At 32.2% G+C, this 12,747-nt stretch overlaps 1 protein-coding gene across 1 annotated transcript; it reads left to right on the plus strand.

The window, feature by feature from the left end:
* The first annotated feature begins 3,575 nt into the window (after positions 1-3,575).
* On the plus strand, positions 3,576-11,994 carry DEFB114 (defensin beta 114). Its single transcript, XM_044776837.2, has 2 exons — positions 3,576-3,633; positions 11,852-11,994. The coding sequence occupies exons 1-2, from the start codon at positions 3,576-3,578 to the stop codon at positions 11,992-11,994; spliced, it is 201 nt and encodes a 66-aa protein (XP_044632772.1).
* Positions 11,995-12,747: the final 753 nt, after the last annotated feature.

The raw sequence follows: 12,747 nt of genomic DNA on the forward strand, positions 1-12,747 counted from the left end.
GGAATTAAATAACAGCGAGATATACATTGTTCATGTACTGGAAATGTTAAATGTCAAATATCACCAAATTGATCTATAGATTCAACAAAATCTGAACCAAATTCCAGCTAGCAATTTTTTTGTGTGTTATTGAAATAACATTGGCTTATAATATTATATAAGTTTCAGGTATATGACATTATAATTAAACAACTGTATACATTATAGCATGTTCACCACCAAAATCTAGTTTCCATCCATCACCATACAGTTGACCCCCATTACCCATTTCACCCACCCTCTCCAACCCTCTTCCCCTCTGGTAACCACCAATCTGTTGTCTTTATCTATGAGTTTTTGTTTCATTTTGTTTGTTTGTTTTATTTGTTTTATATCCCACATATGAGCAAAATCATACAGTATTTGTCTTTCTCTGTTTGACTTATTTCACTTAGCATAATACTTCAAAGTCCATTCATGTTGTCACATATGGCAAGGTTTCATCTTTTTATGGCTGAGTGGTATTTCTTTATATATACATACTACATCTTCTTTATCCATTCATTCGTCAATAGACAGCTTGTTTCCATATCTTGTTCAACTGACTTTTTAAATAGATATTGACAATCTCACTTACGGAAATTCACAAGACCTAAAATAACCAAGAGAAATTGAATAACTGAGAACTAAGTTGTAAAAGTTATACTATCTGATTTCAGATTTTACTATAAATTTACAGTAATTAAGAGAACTTGGTATTGACATAAAGGAGAGATATATAGATCAATGAAACAGAATATAAAGTCCAGAAATAGACTCTAATATATATACAGTCAATTGATTTTTTGCAAAAACGCCAAAGAAATTCATTTGGATTATATATTCCTTTTTGGAGTCCTTACTCTGTAACTAAAACATTTCTACACGTTGGACATTCATTGTAGAACAAGACAAATACTGTTCCTCTCTCATGGAGTTTTTAATTTTGTTTAAATAAAACCACAGCCCAACTGAAAAAGCTATGTGGCAAGAGCTATGATTTCTGGTGTAGGAACTTTTGTCCCAGAAAAAAAGCAAAGTTTCTTCTTCAAGACATTGAGGATCTTAATCCCTTCTGCTCACATTAAAGAAGCCCATTCAACCTACATTCACAGAACTTATATGAGAATTCCATTGAAGAGAGGTCTTTGGGGGAAAAATAGTTCAAGGAAAACAGAATTTAATATAAACAAACAAAACCCTCTTAAATATATATTTGCAGAGGGATTTAAGATGCTTTTACATCTATAAAACAAGAATTCTGCTCTATGACAAAAGAACAATCAGAGAACAGATAAGGACACTTACATCCTAAATATGTTTGCTAAAAAAAAAAAATAGAAGAACTGAAAATAAAAGAGAACTGTAAAGTTAAAATTATAAATAACATAAATAGGTTTAGTGTGAGAGTAAAGATAAAACTATAGAGGAACATTCCAACATTTGACTAAAAGAAATCTCAAAAAGAGAGAAAAGAAATATACAAACAGACAAATAAGGAAGGAAAGACTTTATTAGAGAAAAAAGTATAAAAAGAGAAGAAAATTTCCTGAATTCAAAGAAAGATACAAACTCACCAATGCCAGACACAATTCATAAAAAAGAAATTCACACCACAAAATGTGTGAATCATAAAATTTGGGGAATGAATTATAAAGAAGATTCCTAAAAGTGTCTAGAGAGAAAAAAAACAAACATTTGGCAGAATAAAAATATTTTCCAATAAAGAAGTGCTCATATTTTATATCTTTTCTGAGAACTTTTCTGGATGGAGAAAAACAAGAAAAAGTAGACACGAGTCTAGACACCAGTAGATTCAATGCAAGAGGACAAGTTTTACAAATCTTAGAATGAAACAGACACACAAATAGCCTATGATACTAAGATAAACTTGAGGATAAGGAATGACCATTATTTATATTTTTTGCCCATATCTACAAGAAAACTACAGAAAAAAATACTTCTCAAAAATGAAACGACTAAAATTAAAAGACTTGAAAACAGTTGAGAAAAAAATGAAAATAAGAAAAAAGGAAATAATAATAAAAGAAAATAATAACAATAGTAAAAATAGTAATAATCCACTTGACTTTAAAACCAAGAACACTTGTCTTTTATTAGCAAAAGTATTGTCATGTAGAGACACATTAAAAAAGCAATACAGGGCCAGCCACAGTTGCCTAGTGGTTAAGTTTGGCATGCCCCACTTCAGCGGTCTGGGTTAAGTTCCCGTGTGTGGACCTACACCACTCATCTGTTAGTGGCCTTGCTGTGGTGGTGGTTCACATAAAAAAGAGAAAAAGAGGAAGACTGTCAATGGATGTTAGCTTAGGATGAATCTTCCTCAGCAAAAAAATAAAGAAAAAAAGAAAAAAGGCAATATAATTCATACTGCTTGGTGTATTACAATGTTTGAACACAAAGCATGAATGTCTCAATTCTGGTTATACACAGAGTGCAGATATTATTCTCAACAAAATAAAAGGAAACGTATAACAACAAGTGATTGAGAGGTGCAAAATGCGGAGGAAGGTTGGAGTGAAGAGCAACAGGGCTACCTCATTCTAAATAAATAAAAGTTGACCTTGTGACTAAAGGTGGTGGGGAAAAAATAGAGGTATTTAAATGTTTGAAGATAATCGACAGAAATTTTTTAAAAACAATATAACTTTCCAACATTTGAGGTGAAGGACAGCACAGGAGAGAGTGTAAGTGATCTAAATGCACATTTTTCCTAGTGGAAACCAAAAGATATACTCTGTGGTTGCCAAGCAAGGACGAAGTATAAGCTAGATCCTAATTCTTGTGTTAATAATAACCAGAAAACCTGAAAAGAGGGAGACTGAGGTGGGAAATTATTTCCACTCATTACAAGGTTTTTTTCAATATTGTGTACATATATTACCTCAAAAAAAAATTTTAAATAAATGGAAACTAATTGGGCTTTTCTAGGAAAAAAAAGAGCTCCATAAATATTCAAGTTGCATCTGAAAAAAAGTAATAAAAATTAGTGACAAAACTGAGGCTTAATATTTTGCCTTTGGTAAATGAATAATTTGGGGAAATTAAAGGGATAACTGGATATAAGTCAAGATTTTGGTCATATATCTATGGCATATTGATGAATTTATACATCTTATTAGTGACTAGAATATATTCTGAGAAGCAAGCAGGAGTTTAACTGACAAGGTAAAGTTCAGTTGTTTTACACGGAAAATGGTAAATAAATATTTCTCTTGAACCCACTCTATATATACCCCCAGTGTCGATGTTCAATTGATCACCATTGATATAATGGTGTCGTGTTTACAGCTATCATCCACATAAAGATTTTTCCCCAAAGATCAATTAATTTCAAGTGTTTCAATTTGGGTAATTCTGCCTACAGTCCTAGTCAATGGAGCAGAGACAAGTACACAAAATCAAAACAATTTCCGGATAAAGAGAGTCTTTCTTCCATTAGAAAACTATAAATGGTAAATGTCTCTTGGCTTTTTGGACATTGCTCTAGTCTCTAGATTTTGACACTAAATCTTTCAGCAGCTTCTTTCTACAAAATGAAGACCTTTCACTACCTCCTCCATTTTCTGTGTTATCTGACCTTCATTCTACAAGGTAAAATACATGCTTCTGACGTATTTGTATGTAACATATAGCTTCTAGCTAAAAATAGAAATACTAGATGATGAATTGGAAAATGCAGGTTCTTAACACAATCTTGTCAATTAAAGAATTCTCTTGAGTAGGTTGAATCTCCGCTTCCTCATTTAGCATAGTGTTATACTAATGTACTTTGCTTACCTCATTTTGAAAATTAATATGCAGATAAAATGAGATGATTAAGGTAAGATCCTATGTTCTTTTGGGGCCTTGATTTTTTAGATATTGAAATTATTAAGAAAATAATAATTTATTAATTTATTTATAAGATTCAAAAGTGAAGGCTTCATAATAAATTGAGCTCCATGGAAGATGAATGGACTGAGAACAGTAGTATATATCTCTTGGGATATCAATAACAGAATCTATAAGATGATCCAGGATATAGTCTCAGAATATGCTGGTACAGTACAGTATAAGCACAGTACAGTATAAGGTACAGTAGGAATGAAAGGGCAAGTAAAGAAATAGTACCTCAAAAATCCTTATTGAATTAGTTAACGCATTAGTAAAGGAATACCACAATGGCTTTATGAATCAATTAAAAATAAGCAATCAAAATATGTACTGCAATGAAGCCCTTGGTGGAAATTATGTGATATTCTTGACAGGGGTAGCCACTGAGGCAATACAGGTTCTCTAAAAACGGAGACATAAATTTATAGCCAAGAGTATTCTAATTTGGCCCTGGAAAGTTCGAAATTCAAGAGGTACAGCAAATATCAGAAATAGAACTGAATCAAACTTAGACAATCCAGATTTTATTACTAGCTCCCTATTTAATAACTTGTGAACCTTGCCACTCAAGAGAATTTAAGTGATTTGTCAATGTCCTCAACAAAAAACAAAGAAAATACAAGTAGAATCAATAACAACCACCACTTTAAGAAATAAAAAATCTGATATAAAATTTTATGCCTATTAATTGTATGCACCTCAAAAGATTGCAGTTAGGATTTAGTGAAATATTTACTGGGAGACAGCCCTACAAGCTGAAAATTAGTCTACCAACTTAGGTACTGTTATTATTATTATGGTTATGGCTGTTGTTATAGTTATTATTGATAATGAAAGGGGCCTGAGGAAGTGAGGACCTCAAATATAATTAGGGAAGGTTTTGAGGCACATAATGCTATTGTGTCAATCAATAACCATCTACTATTGAGTGACTAGTGACCTACTGAACAAAATACTAGACACAGGAAACAGAGAAACAAAAGACACAGTATTTCTCTAGGCAGACTTACAAGCTAATTTAATAAATCTCAGATAAATTAATGGATTTTCTTTATTTAGAAGATTTATATAAGTATGTTTTAAATAGTAAGATTGGCGGAATTACGGCAATGGTGGAAGTTTTGAAAAATGTCCTGAATCCTCTAACAAAGAGTTTTGAAATTGAGGATAAGACTCTTGTAAATAGACGTTGGAAGGTAAGAGAAAGGGAAGACAAGAAGTCAATATGAGTGTCTAGTATGTGCCAAATATCATTCCATAACTTTACATGTAGATATCTAATCTGACCTTCCAGATAACATTATGAGATGACTGTAATTGCCTATTTTTATAGAAGACGTAAATGACATGAATGAAAATAATTTTTCAAGGTCACACCTACACTACTATGTGTGATAAATGGGAGACAAATCCCGGCTTTTCAGATTCCAGCGTATTTGTTCCTTCCACTTTATCATGCTTCCTATAGAAGTCACTGAGGTTAAAGAAAAGGCTGAATAGATAATTTGGTCAAAAGCAGAAGGGTCACATGGGGAGATAGCTGCACTTCAGATGTATAGGGTCTATACCATCAAACTCTACATTTTCTGAGCATTGCAAAAAACTTTAAATAAGGCTTTGAAGACACTTGGTCTATGAATATGACCACAAGCTTCCCTTTAGCTTTTGATCATTCAAACAGATACTAAGTTATACGGTTTACCAGAATGGACAGAATGATCTCTATTTTGTTTGATAGATCAAAAAAAAAAAAAAACCAAGGAGGAAAATACAAGGTATCAATGCAGGTAAGTGGGTGGCTTTGGAGGAGTTCACAGGGTAGTACCTATCAGTTGCACAATGTTGTGGTTTGGCTATTGGTAAAACTTTAAAGTCACAAAAGAAGCAATGAAGGGTATCAGTCTAAGTGGATACTTTGTGAATATGTAAGATCAGTGTTTGGTTCGAACAGAGCAGTTGAAGAAAATTGATAGAGATCAATACTGCTGATGTCCAAAACATGAAGAAATGCACACTATTTTAGGGGAAGTACAAGCATAAAATAATCCATAGAGATAGTGAAAACAGAGGCATACAATAGCGGTTTATAGAGTGAGCTTGCCATCAAATAGACCGGGATTTATATTAAGAAGCTGGGACTCCTTTGTAGTTGTGGAGGAAGCTTTAGTTCTCCTAACTGTATAATGGATGGTAATATCATTGATTTCATAAAGTTTTGAAAGATTAAAAGAGATAGTGTGAGTAAAGTGTTTAACACATTGGATGTCACACTACAATATTTTAAGAAATGGAGGAAGAGGAATAGAAGTAGAAAGAAAAAGAGAAAAGAAGGGGAAGTGGTAGAGGAGAAGGAATACAAGGTAATGTTCAGATGTAGATGGTTCTTAAGATGTAGTCCATGGATCTCAAATGGCCGAAACATGGTGGCCTTGGCAGCTGTATGATATACTGCGTGGTTAATGGGAGGCTGAGCCCAGAATAGTGGAGAGACATTCACCTGTGATCGAATGTTGGCAAGAAGAGAGTATCAGTCCTGGTATTCTAGCTTTTATTAAATTGAAAATTAAGATGAGTCAGTCACAAAGGAAATTTGGTTACTTGAGAATAAGATAAAATATTGAGAGAAAAGTGGAGCCTATAAAACTAAATAACCTCTTCAAATGGGCTAGGATTTTATTGACCAGCTAAATAACTTCCTGATCAATCCAGAGAGATGATCTATGACAAATGAACACCATGCTAGTGCTTCTCTTGTGCAAATGATTAGTTTGCATTAATTAATTTGTATTAGTTAAGGTAATTTACAAATTAGTGTTCCTTTCTATATTTTTATTCATCTGACTGAAAGAATTATACTTTCCTCAATTTGTAAATCCTTTCAATATTCTTGAGTAAGCTAAAGAACTAATAAATCACAAATATTAACATTTTAAAACCCTTTATGACTTTTGCATGATGGTACTATTCATTGATATGAAGTCTCTTCAATAGCAGAGATCCAGGTCCCAGCCATAAGAGATAAGTATAACTCTTGCCAAACAGATAATGTTTTAGCAATAGAAAAGAAAACAAAAATTTAACTCTAAGATCTGAATTAGAGGTGGGTAAGAAATGGGGAACAAAAAGTGACATTAAATTTCCAGTTATCATCCAATCTCTGAGTTAAGACATATCAAAATGAAGGGAATTGACAAAGAATGCCTAATAGAGAGGATAGAATTGTTTTATTTAAATTTGCCTAAGGTAAAATTTTTTGTTCAATCAAGTTGCAGCCTGGAAAACCATTTAGTAAGCATATCAGAGTGCATTATCAAGTACTTATTATAATGATTTTTTAAATATGTAAACATATTCATTTTAATAGACTCCCATATTGTCATTTACCTAACACTTAATTTCCAATTTTCACATCTTCATGTTCCTCTTTAGCCATAAAATAATTAAGGTCCCTCGAAACAGCCAGACCTATGGTCAGCAGTATCTAATTTGAGGCAATATTCAGAAACCTGTTGAATGCTTTTCATGCGTCAGTTTTCAACCTTCTCAATGTAGAGGCCACCGATTAAATATTTAAAGTGTGAATTCTGGATTTGAAACAATTTAAGATTGAATCCTAGGTTAAGCAAGTATTAGTTTTGCATCCTTGGGCAAATCGTTGGGTCACTCAAAGCCTCAGGTTTTTTCTCTGACCAGCATCTACCTCAAAGTTTTATGACAGTTAAATGAGATAATGTATGCAAAATATTTAAAACTATACCTGAGACATAAGTTTTCAATAAATGAAAACTATTTTCATTATTATTAGTTTTTGGACCTAAACATATTGTATTCTCTTTCACTCACAACAATAAGCAAACCCTTATTTGTTCACTCATTGGACCCAATATATTTCTCTATCATGATGTTTAATTAATCTGTCTTTTTTTTCATGTCTGTGTATTTATCTCTTTGCCTCAATGGTTTGTTTTATCTCCAAGGTAAAGCCCACTGCATGGTCTAAAACTTGTACTTAATAATGATTTAATTTTAACTCTAGTCTTTTGTTCACCATTAATTAATAATAGTTCTTAATCTCTGAGAAACTATTATATTCCAGGCACTGTTGTAAACATTTTTACATATTAAGTCATCACGTCTCACAAGACTCTGTGAATTAGCTACCACTGTCTCCACTTTACAAATGAGGCAGCTAAGACTCATAGAACTTAAGTACCTTACTTGAATTACATAGCTAGCAAAAGACAGAATTAAAATTCAAGCTCAAAGTCCATGGCTATAAACCCATCTTCACTATGCAGTTAGAAAGAACTATCAGTCTACACCATACAAAGATTTTGAAAAATAAGAATAGTGAATTGGTGGCTCTACTAGAGGTTAAAACACTATAAAATTATAGTAGCCTGTCTTACATAACAACCTGATATTAAAACATACTATAAAATTATGATTTTTCGTATAACCCCCTCACTGAGGAACACAGATGGACAAAAAGATAAAAACCCAACTCTACATAAAGGCACTGCAGTTAACAAGTCAATTAATAATTACAAAAATGGGTCTGGTTGAGGCAAGCTTTGAGGCAGCTCTTCTCCCTAGAAGCTATTGCCCATTCTTGAAGAGGCAGGAGGAAAGTTGAAAAGCAGAAATCTGATAGATTTATGCTACTACTGGGACAAAAAAATAAAATAAAGCAAAATTAAATACATAAAGATTGTGTTAAGCAGTAGTCCATGCATAATTGGTGAGATATTTAATAAAGAGGAAATACAAATCAGAAGAAAATATCTGAAATGTAACAAGGGAAAATTAAACATTGGAAAACAGAGAAAAAAGCAGGGGGCAAGTAGGGAGGGAAAGATGAAGGAACAAAGAAAGAAAAGAATGAAGGAAGGATAGAGGAAAGAAGAAAAAGCATAGTAAACCTAAAAAAAAGATAGACAAAGCAAAAGTTGAAGATAAGAACAGATTGCTTTCAAAAAATCGAATATTAAATTGGCAGCTGACTTCTCAATACTGCCAACAAAGAAGGACTTGAGAAGACAATGCAATGATGTCTTCAGCATCCTGAAAGAAAATAACGGTAATCTAGAATTCTGTGTCAAGTGAAAATAGCCTTTGGGAATGAGTAACATGAAGATGTTTTCAGTCAAACAAAAACAGAGAATTCAGCAACAGCACTTCTGTTTTAATGGAAATTCTTAAAAGCATTGTTGGGACAGAAAGAAAATTATCTTCTTACGTGAAAGCTCAGAGACAAAGAAAAGAAAGCAATGACTTTTAATAAAACTTCGGTAAGTTGGAACCTCTAGCATACACAGCAAAAGAATAATAAAAGATAATGTAACTACCCAACAGTAAATAAGGTGATAGAATTATAAAAAGTAACCAATATATACAAAAGAAGACAGGAAAGAGAGAAAGGAAAAGAAAAATAACAGGTGTATTTCACTCAACATATATTACTAACTATTGCAAATATAAATGTAAAATTAAAAAATAAAAATTTATAATGAATCTTTTGAATGTAGTGAATATAATTTTGAATGTAGTGCATAGTTATAAGAGAAACACCTAACATATGAGATAATAGAAATTGTAAAATCTAAAGAATAGGAAAATATTATATAAAAATCTAACAAAAAGCACGGTAAAGTAGCTATATCAACATTATATGAAGTAGACATTAATAAAATATGCATTACTAGAGACAAAGAATGATTATTCAAAATGATAAAAGATTCAATTCAACAGGATAATGCTACAATCATAAATTTAATGAAACTGATAATTTAGTCTCAAAATATGCAAAAAAATACAAAAAGAGTAGAGAATGCCATAATAATGGGTTATGATAACATACCTTACTTAGTTACACAAAAAACGGTAAAAACAACACAAAGTAAGAATATAGAAAATTTAAACATGAAGATGAACAAAATTTGATCTAATTCAAAGAAGAAATATCAATGAGTATTAGAAAATATTTTTACCTAAATGGTAATAAAATTGAGATAAATCAAAGCTCATGGAATACAGCTATAGTAGCATTTATATCCTTATATTTATATATCTGAAAAAACTTAAAAGTGTATCTAAAAATTTAACTCAAGAAATTAGAAAAAAAATCAAATTAAACCCAAAGTAAAAAGGATATAAGACATTAGCAGATATTAAAAAATTAGAAAACAGACACCAGAAGTAGAGTTGCTAGATTGTATCATAGATCCATTTTTAATTTTCTGAGAAACCTCCATATTGTTCTTTATAGTGGTTGGACTAAAAAAATTCAAACCTGTATAAAAAAAAGATAGTAACATGGTGGTTACCAGGGGATGGCAAGTGAGGGGATAAGATTGATGGTGTTTAAGTTTAATGAGTACTAAAATAGCCACAGAGATTTATATGCAAATTAAGACAGCAATCAGATACCACTTCACACCTATTAGAATGTCCAACATCCAGAATATTGACAATGCCAAATTCTAGTGAGGATACAGAGCAATAGGAACTCTCATACATTGCTGGTGGGAATGCAAAATGGTACAGCCACTTTGGAAGACAGTTTGGTAGTTTCTTACAAAACTAAACATACTGCTGCCTTAAGATCCAAAAATTGTGCTCCTTGATGTTTACCCAAAAGAGTTGAAAAGTTATGTCCACACAAAAACCTGCTCATGAATATTTACAGCAGCTTTATTCATAATTTCCAAAACTTGAAAGCATCCAAGATGTCCTTCAGTAGGTGAATGGATAAACTGTGGTACATTTAGACAATGGAATATTATTCAGTGTTAAAAACAAATCAGCTGTCAATCCACGAAAAGATGTGGGAACCTTAAATGTGTATTTCTAAGTGAAAGAAGGCAATCTGAAAAGGCTATGGATTGTATGATTCCAACTATGACAAGAAAAGGTAAAACTATGACTATGATAAAAAAAAAAAAAGTCAATGGTTACCAGAAGGACACGGGGAGAGATGAATAGGCAGAACCCAGAGAATTTTTAGGGCAGTGAAAATACTCTGTATGATATTATAATGATATATTTGCCCATTGTATATATTTGTCATTATGTATTTGCCCAAACCCATAGACTGTACAACACCAAGAGTGAGCCCTAATGTAAACTATGGTCTTTGGGTGATTATCACGTGTCAACGTAGGTTTATCTTGGGTAAAAATTGTTTCATTCTGGTGAATGATGTTGATAATGGGGATCAACATGCATGTATGGGGGCAGAGAGTATAAGGGAAGCCTCTGTACCTTTCTCTCAATTTCATTATAAACCTAAAAGTGCTCCAAAAAATAGAATTCTTAAAAAATAAAAAGAGCTCTTCTGAATTCACTAACAAAAAATACCAACAACATAATAAGCAAAGTATATGAACAATTAAATAAAGAAAAAGAAGGAAAAACTATTCACAACAAATTACCAAAGGCGTAAAAAATTAAAATTGCAATGGATGCCATTTTATTTTGGGGCAAAATTGACATACATTGTTGGTGGCAGTATATAAGTTAAGAACCCTAGAATCTAACTCTTTCATAAGTATCCTAAATATATGTCGTGTAAATATTAAAATATGTACTACAAACTTGCTTATCATAATCCTAAAACATTAAAATTTTAAATATGGCCTAGTTGAAAGATGGAATAAATTGTCATGTATCATTCCAAGGGAATATTATATAGTTCTAAAAACATCTTGAATCTTGTTGAGGAGAGTAACAGATGGCCAAAAAACTAATCATATATTAATTAAAAACAAGTTTCAATCTTATGTATAAATATAGGGATATGTAATATTTTTAGTGTCTTCTTATTTTTTGATATTTTCCAAATTTGTACAATGTACACACAGTATTTTTTGTAATCAGAAGTAGTATGTTATTAAATAAGAGATCAGTAATTTCAGTTACTCATCTTTTACCACAGCCACAGGTACCTTGGTGGATCCTGGTCGGTGCTCAAAATCTTTCGGTTTCTGCCGGAGACAGTGTCTTAAAGAGGAAAAGCAAATTGATATATGTTTCTCACCAAGTAAGATCTGCTGCGCTGAGAGGTTTACTGAAGATTAATCTTGAAAAGGAAGACTTACCTCTGACCAAAGGAGTCGTCTTTGCATCAGTGCAGAGAGGAGTAAGAATATAATTAGAAACTTCGTAATAAACACATAAGCCAATATCGATATCTTCCTTTGTAGATGTCAATTATATATTTAATGGAATGAGGTAGGGCCTTTCTTATTTTCTCTAAGCTAGAGATTTGGACAGAGGCATACCTGGTGCTAATTCCCATCATATGGATACCAAGTTTGCTTCAATTTAGGACCACTTTTGATCTGTTGTGGTTCATCTACACTTACACAATTGAACATTTCCCAACTCAACCATGACCTTATTAGAAATTTGATTCATGAAAATTAATATCCATAGGCTTATCAATTGTCTAAACATCATTATGTTACTGACATTAAGAGATAGGAAACCTAAGTGCAAGATGAATGCATAGCTGCAGTAGAGCATGGAGATACTTGCTGGCCCAAAAGTCTAGAGGCAAGGAAGATAACCAAAGTCTATACTTCTGTAGGATCAAGAATCAGACAGGAGAATGAAATTCAAGGATTTGAGAAGAAAAGACAGAAGTGTATAAAAAGCTCCAGTGTTGAAGAACAGTTTGAAAAGTTGAATGTGATAAGAAATATGGCAAAATAATTCAAGATCTACATTAAAACTCTGAGGAAAGCGATTTTGGAGGATGATCACGGCAACGTAGTTGTTTAAAATAGAGCTACTACATAGTAAAACCAAAACTCATAGAAAAATTTACAA

The sequence above is a fragment of the Equus asinus genome, chromosome 8, assembly GCF_041296235.1.
Source record: "Equus asinus isolate D_3611 breed Donkey chromosome 8, EquAss-T2T_v2, whole genome shotgun sequence".
NCBI classification, from domain to species: domain Eukaryota; kingdom Metazoa; phylum Chordata; class Mammalia; order Perissodactyla; family Equidae; genus Equus; species Equus asinus.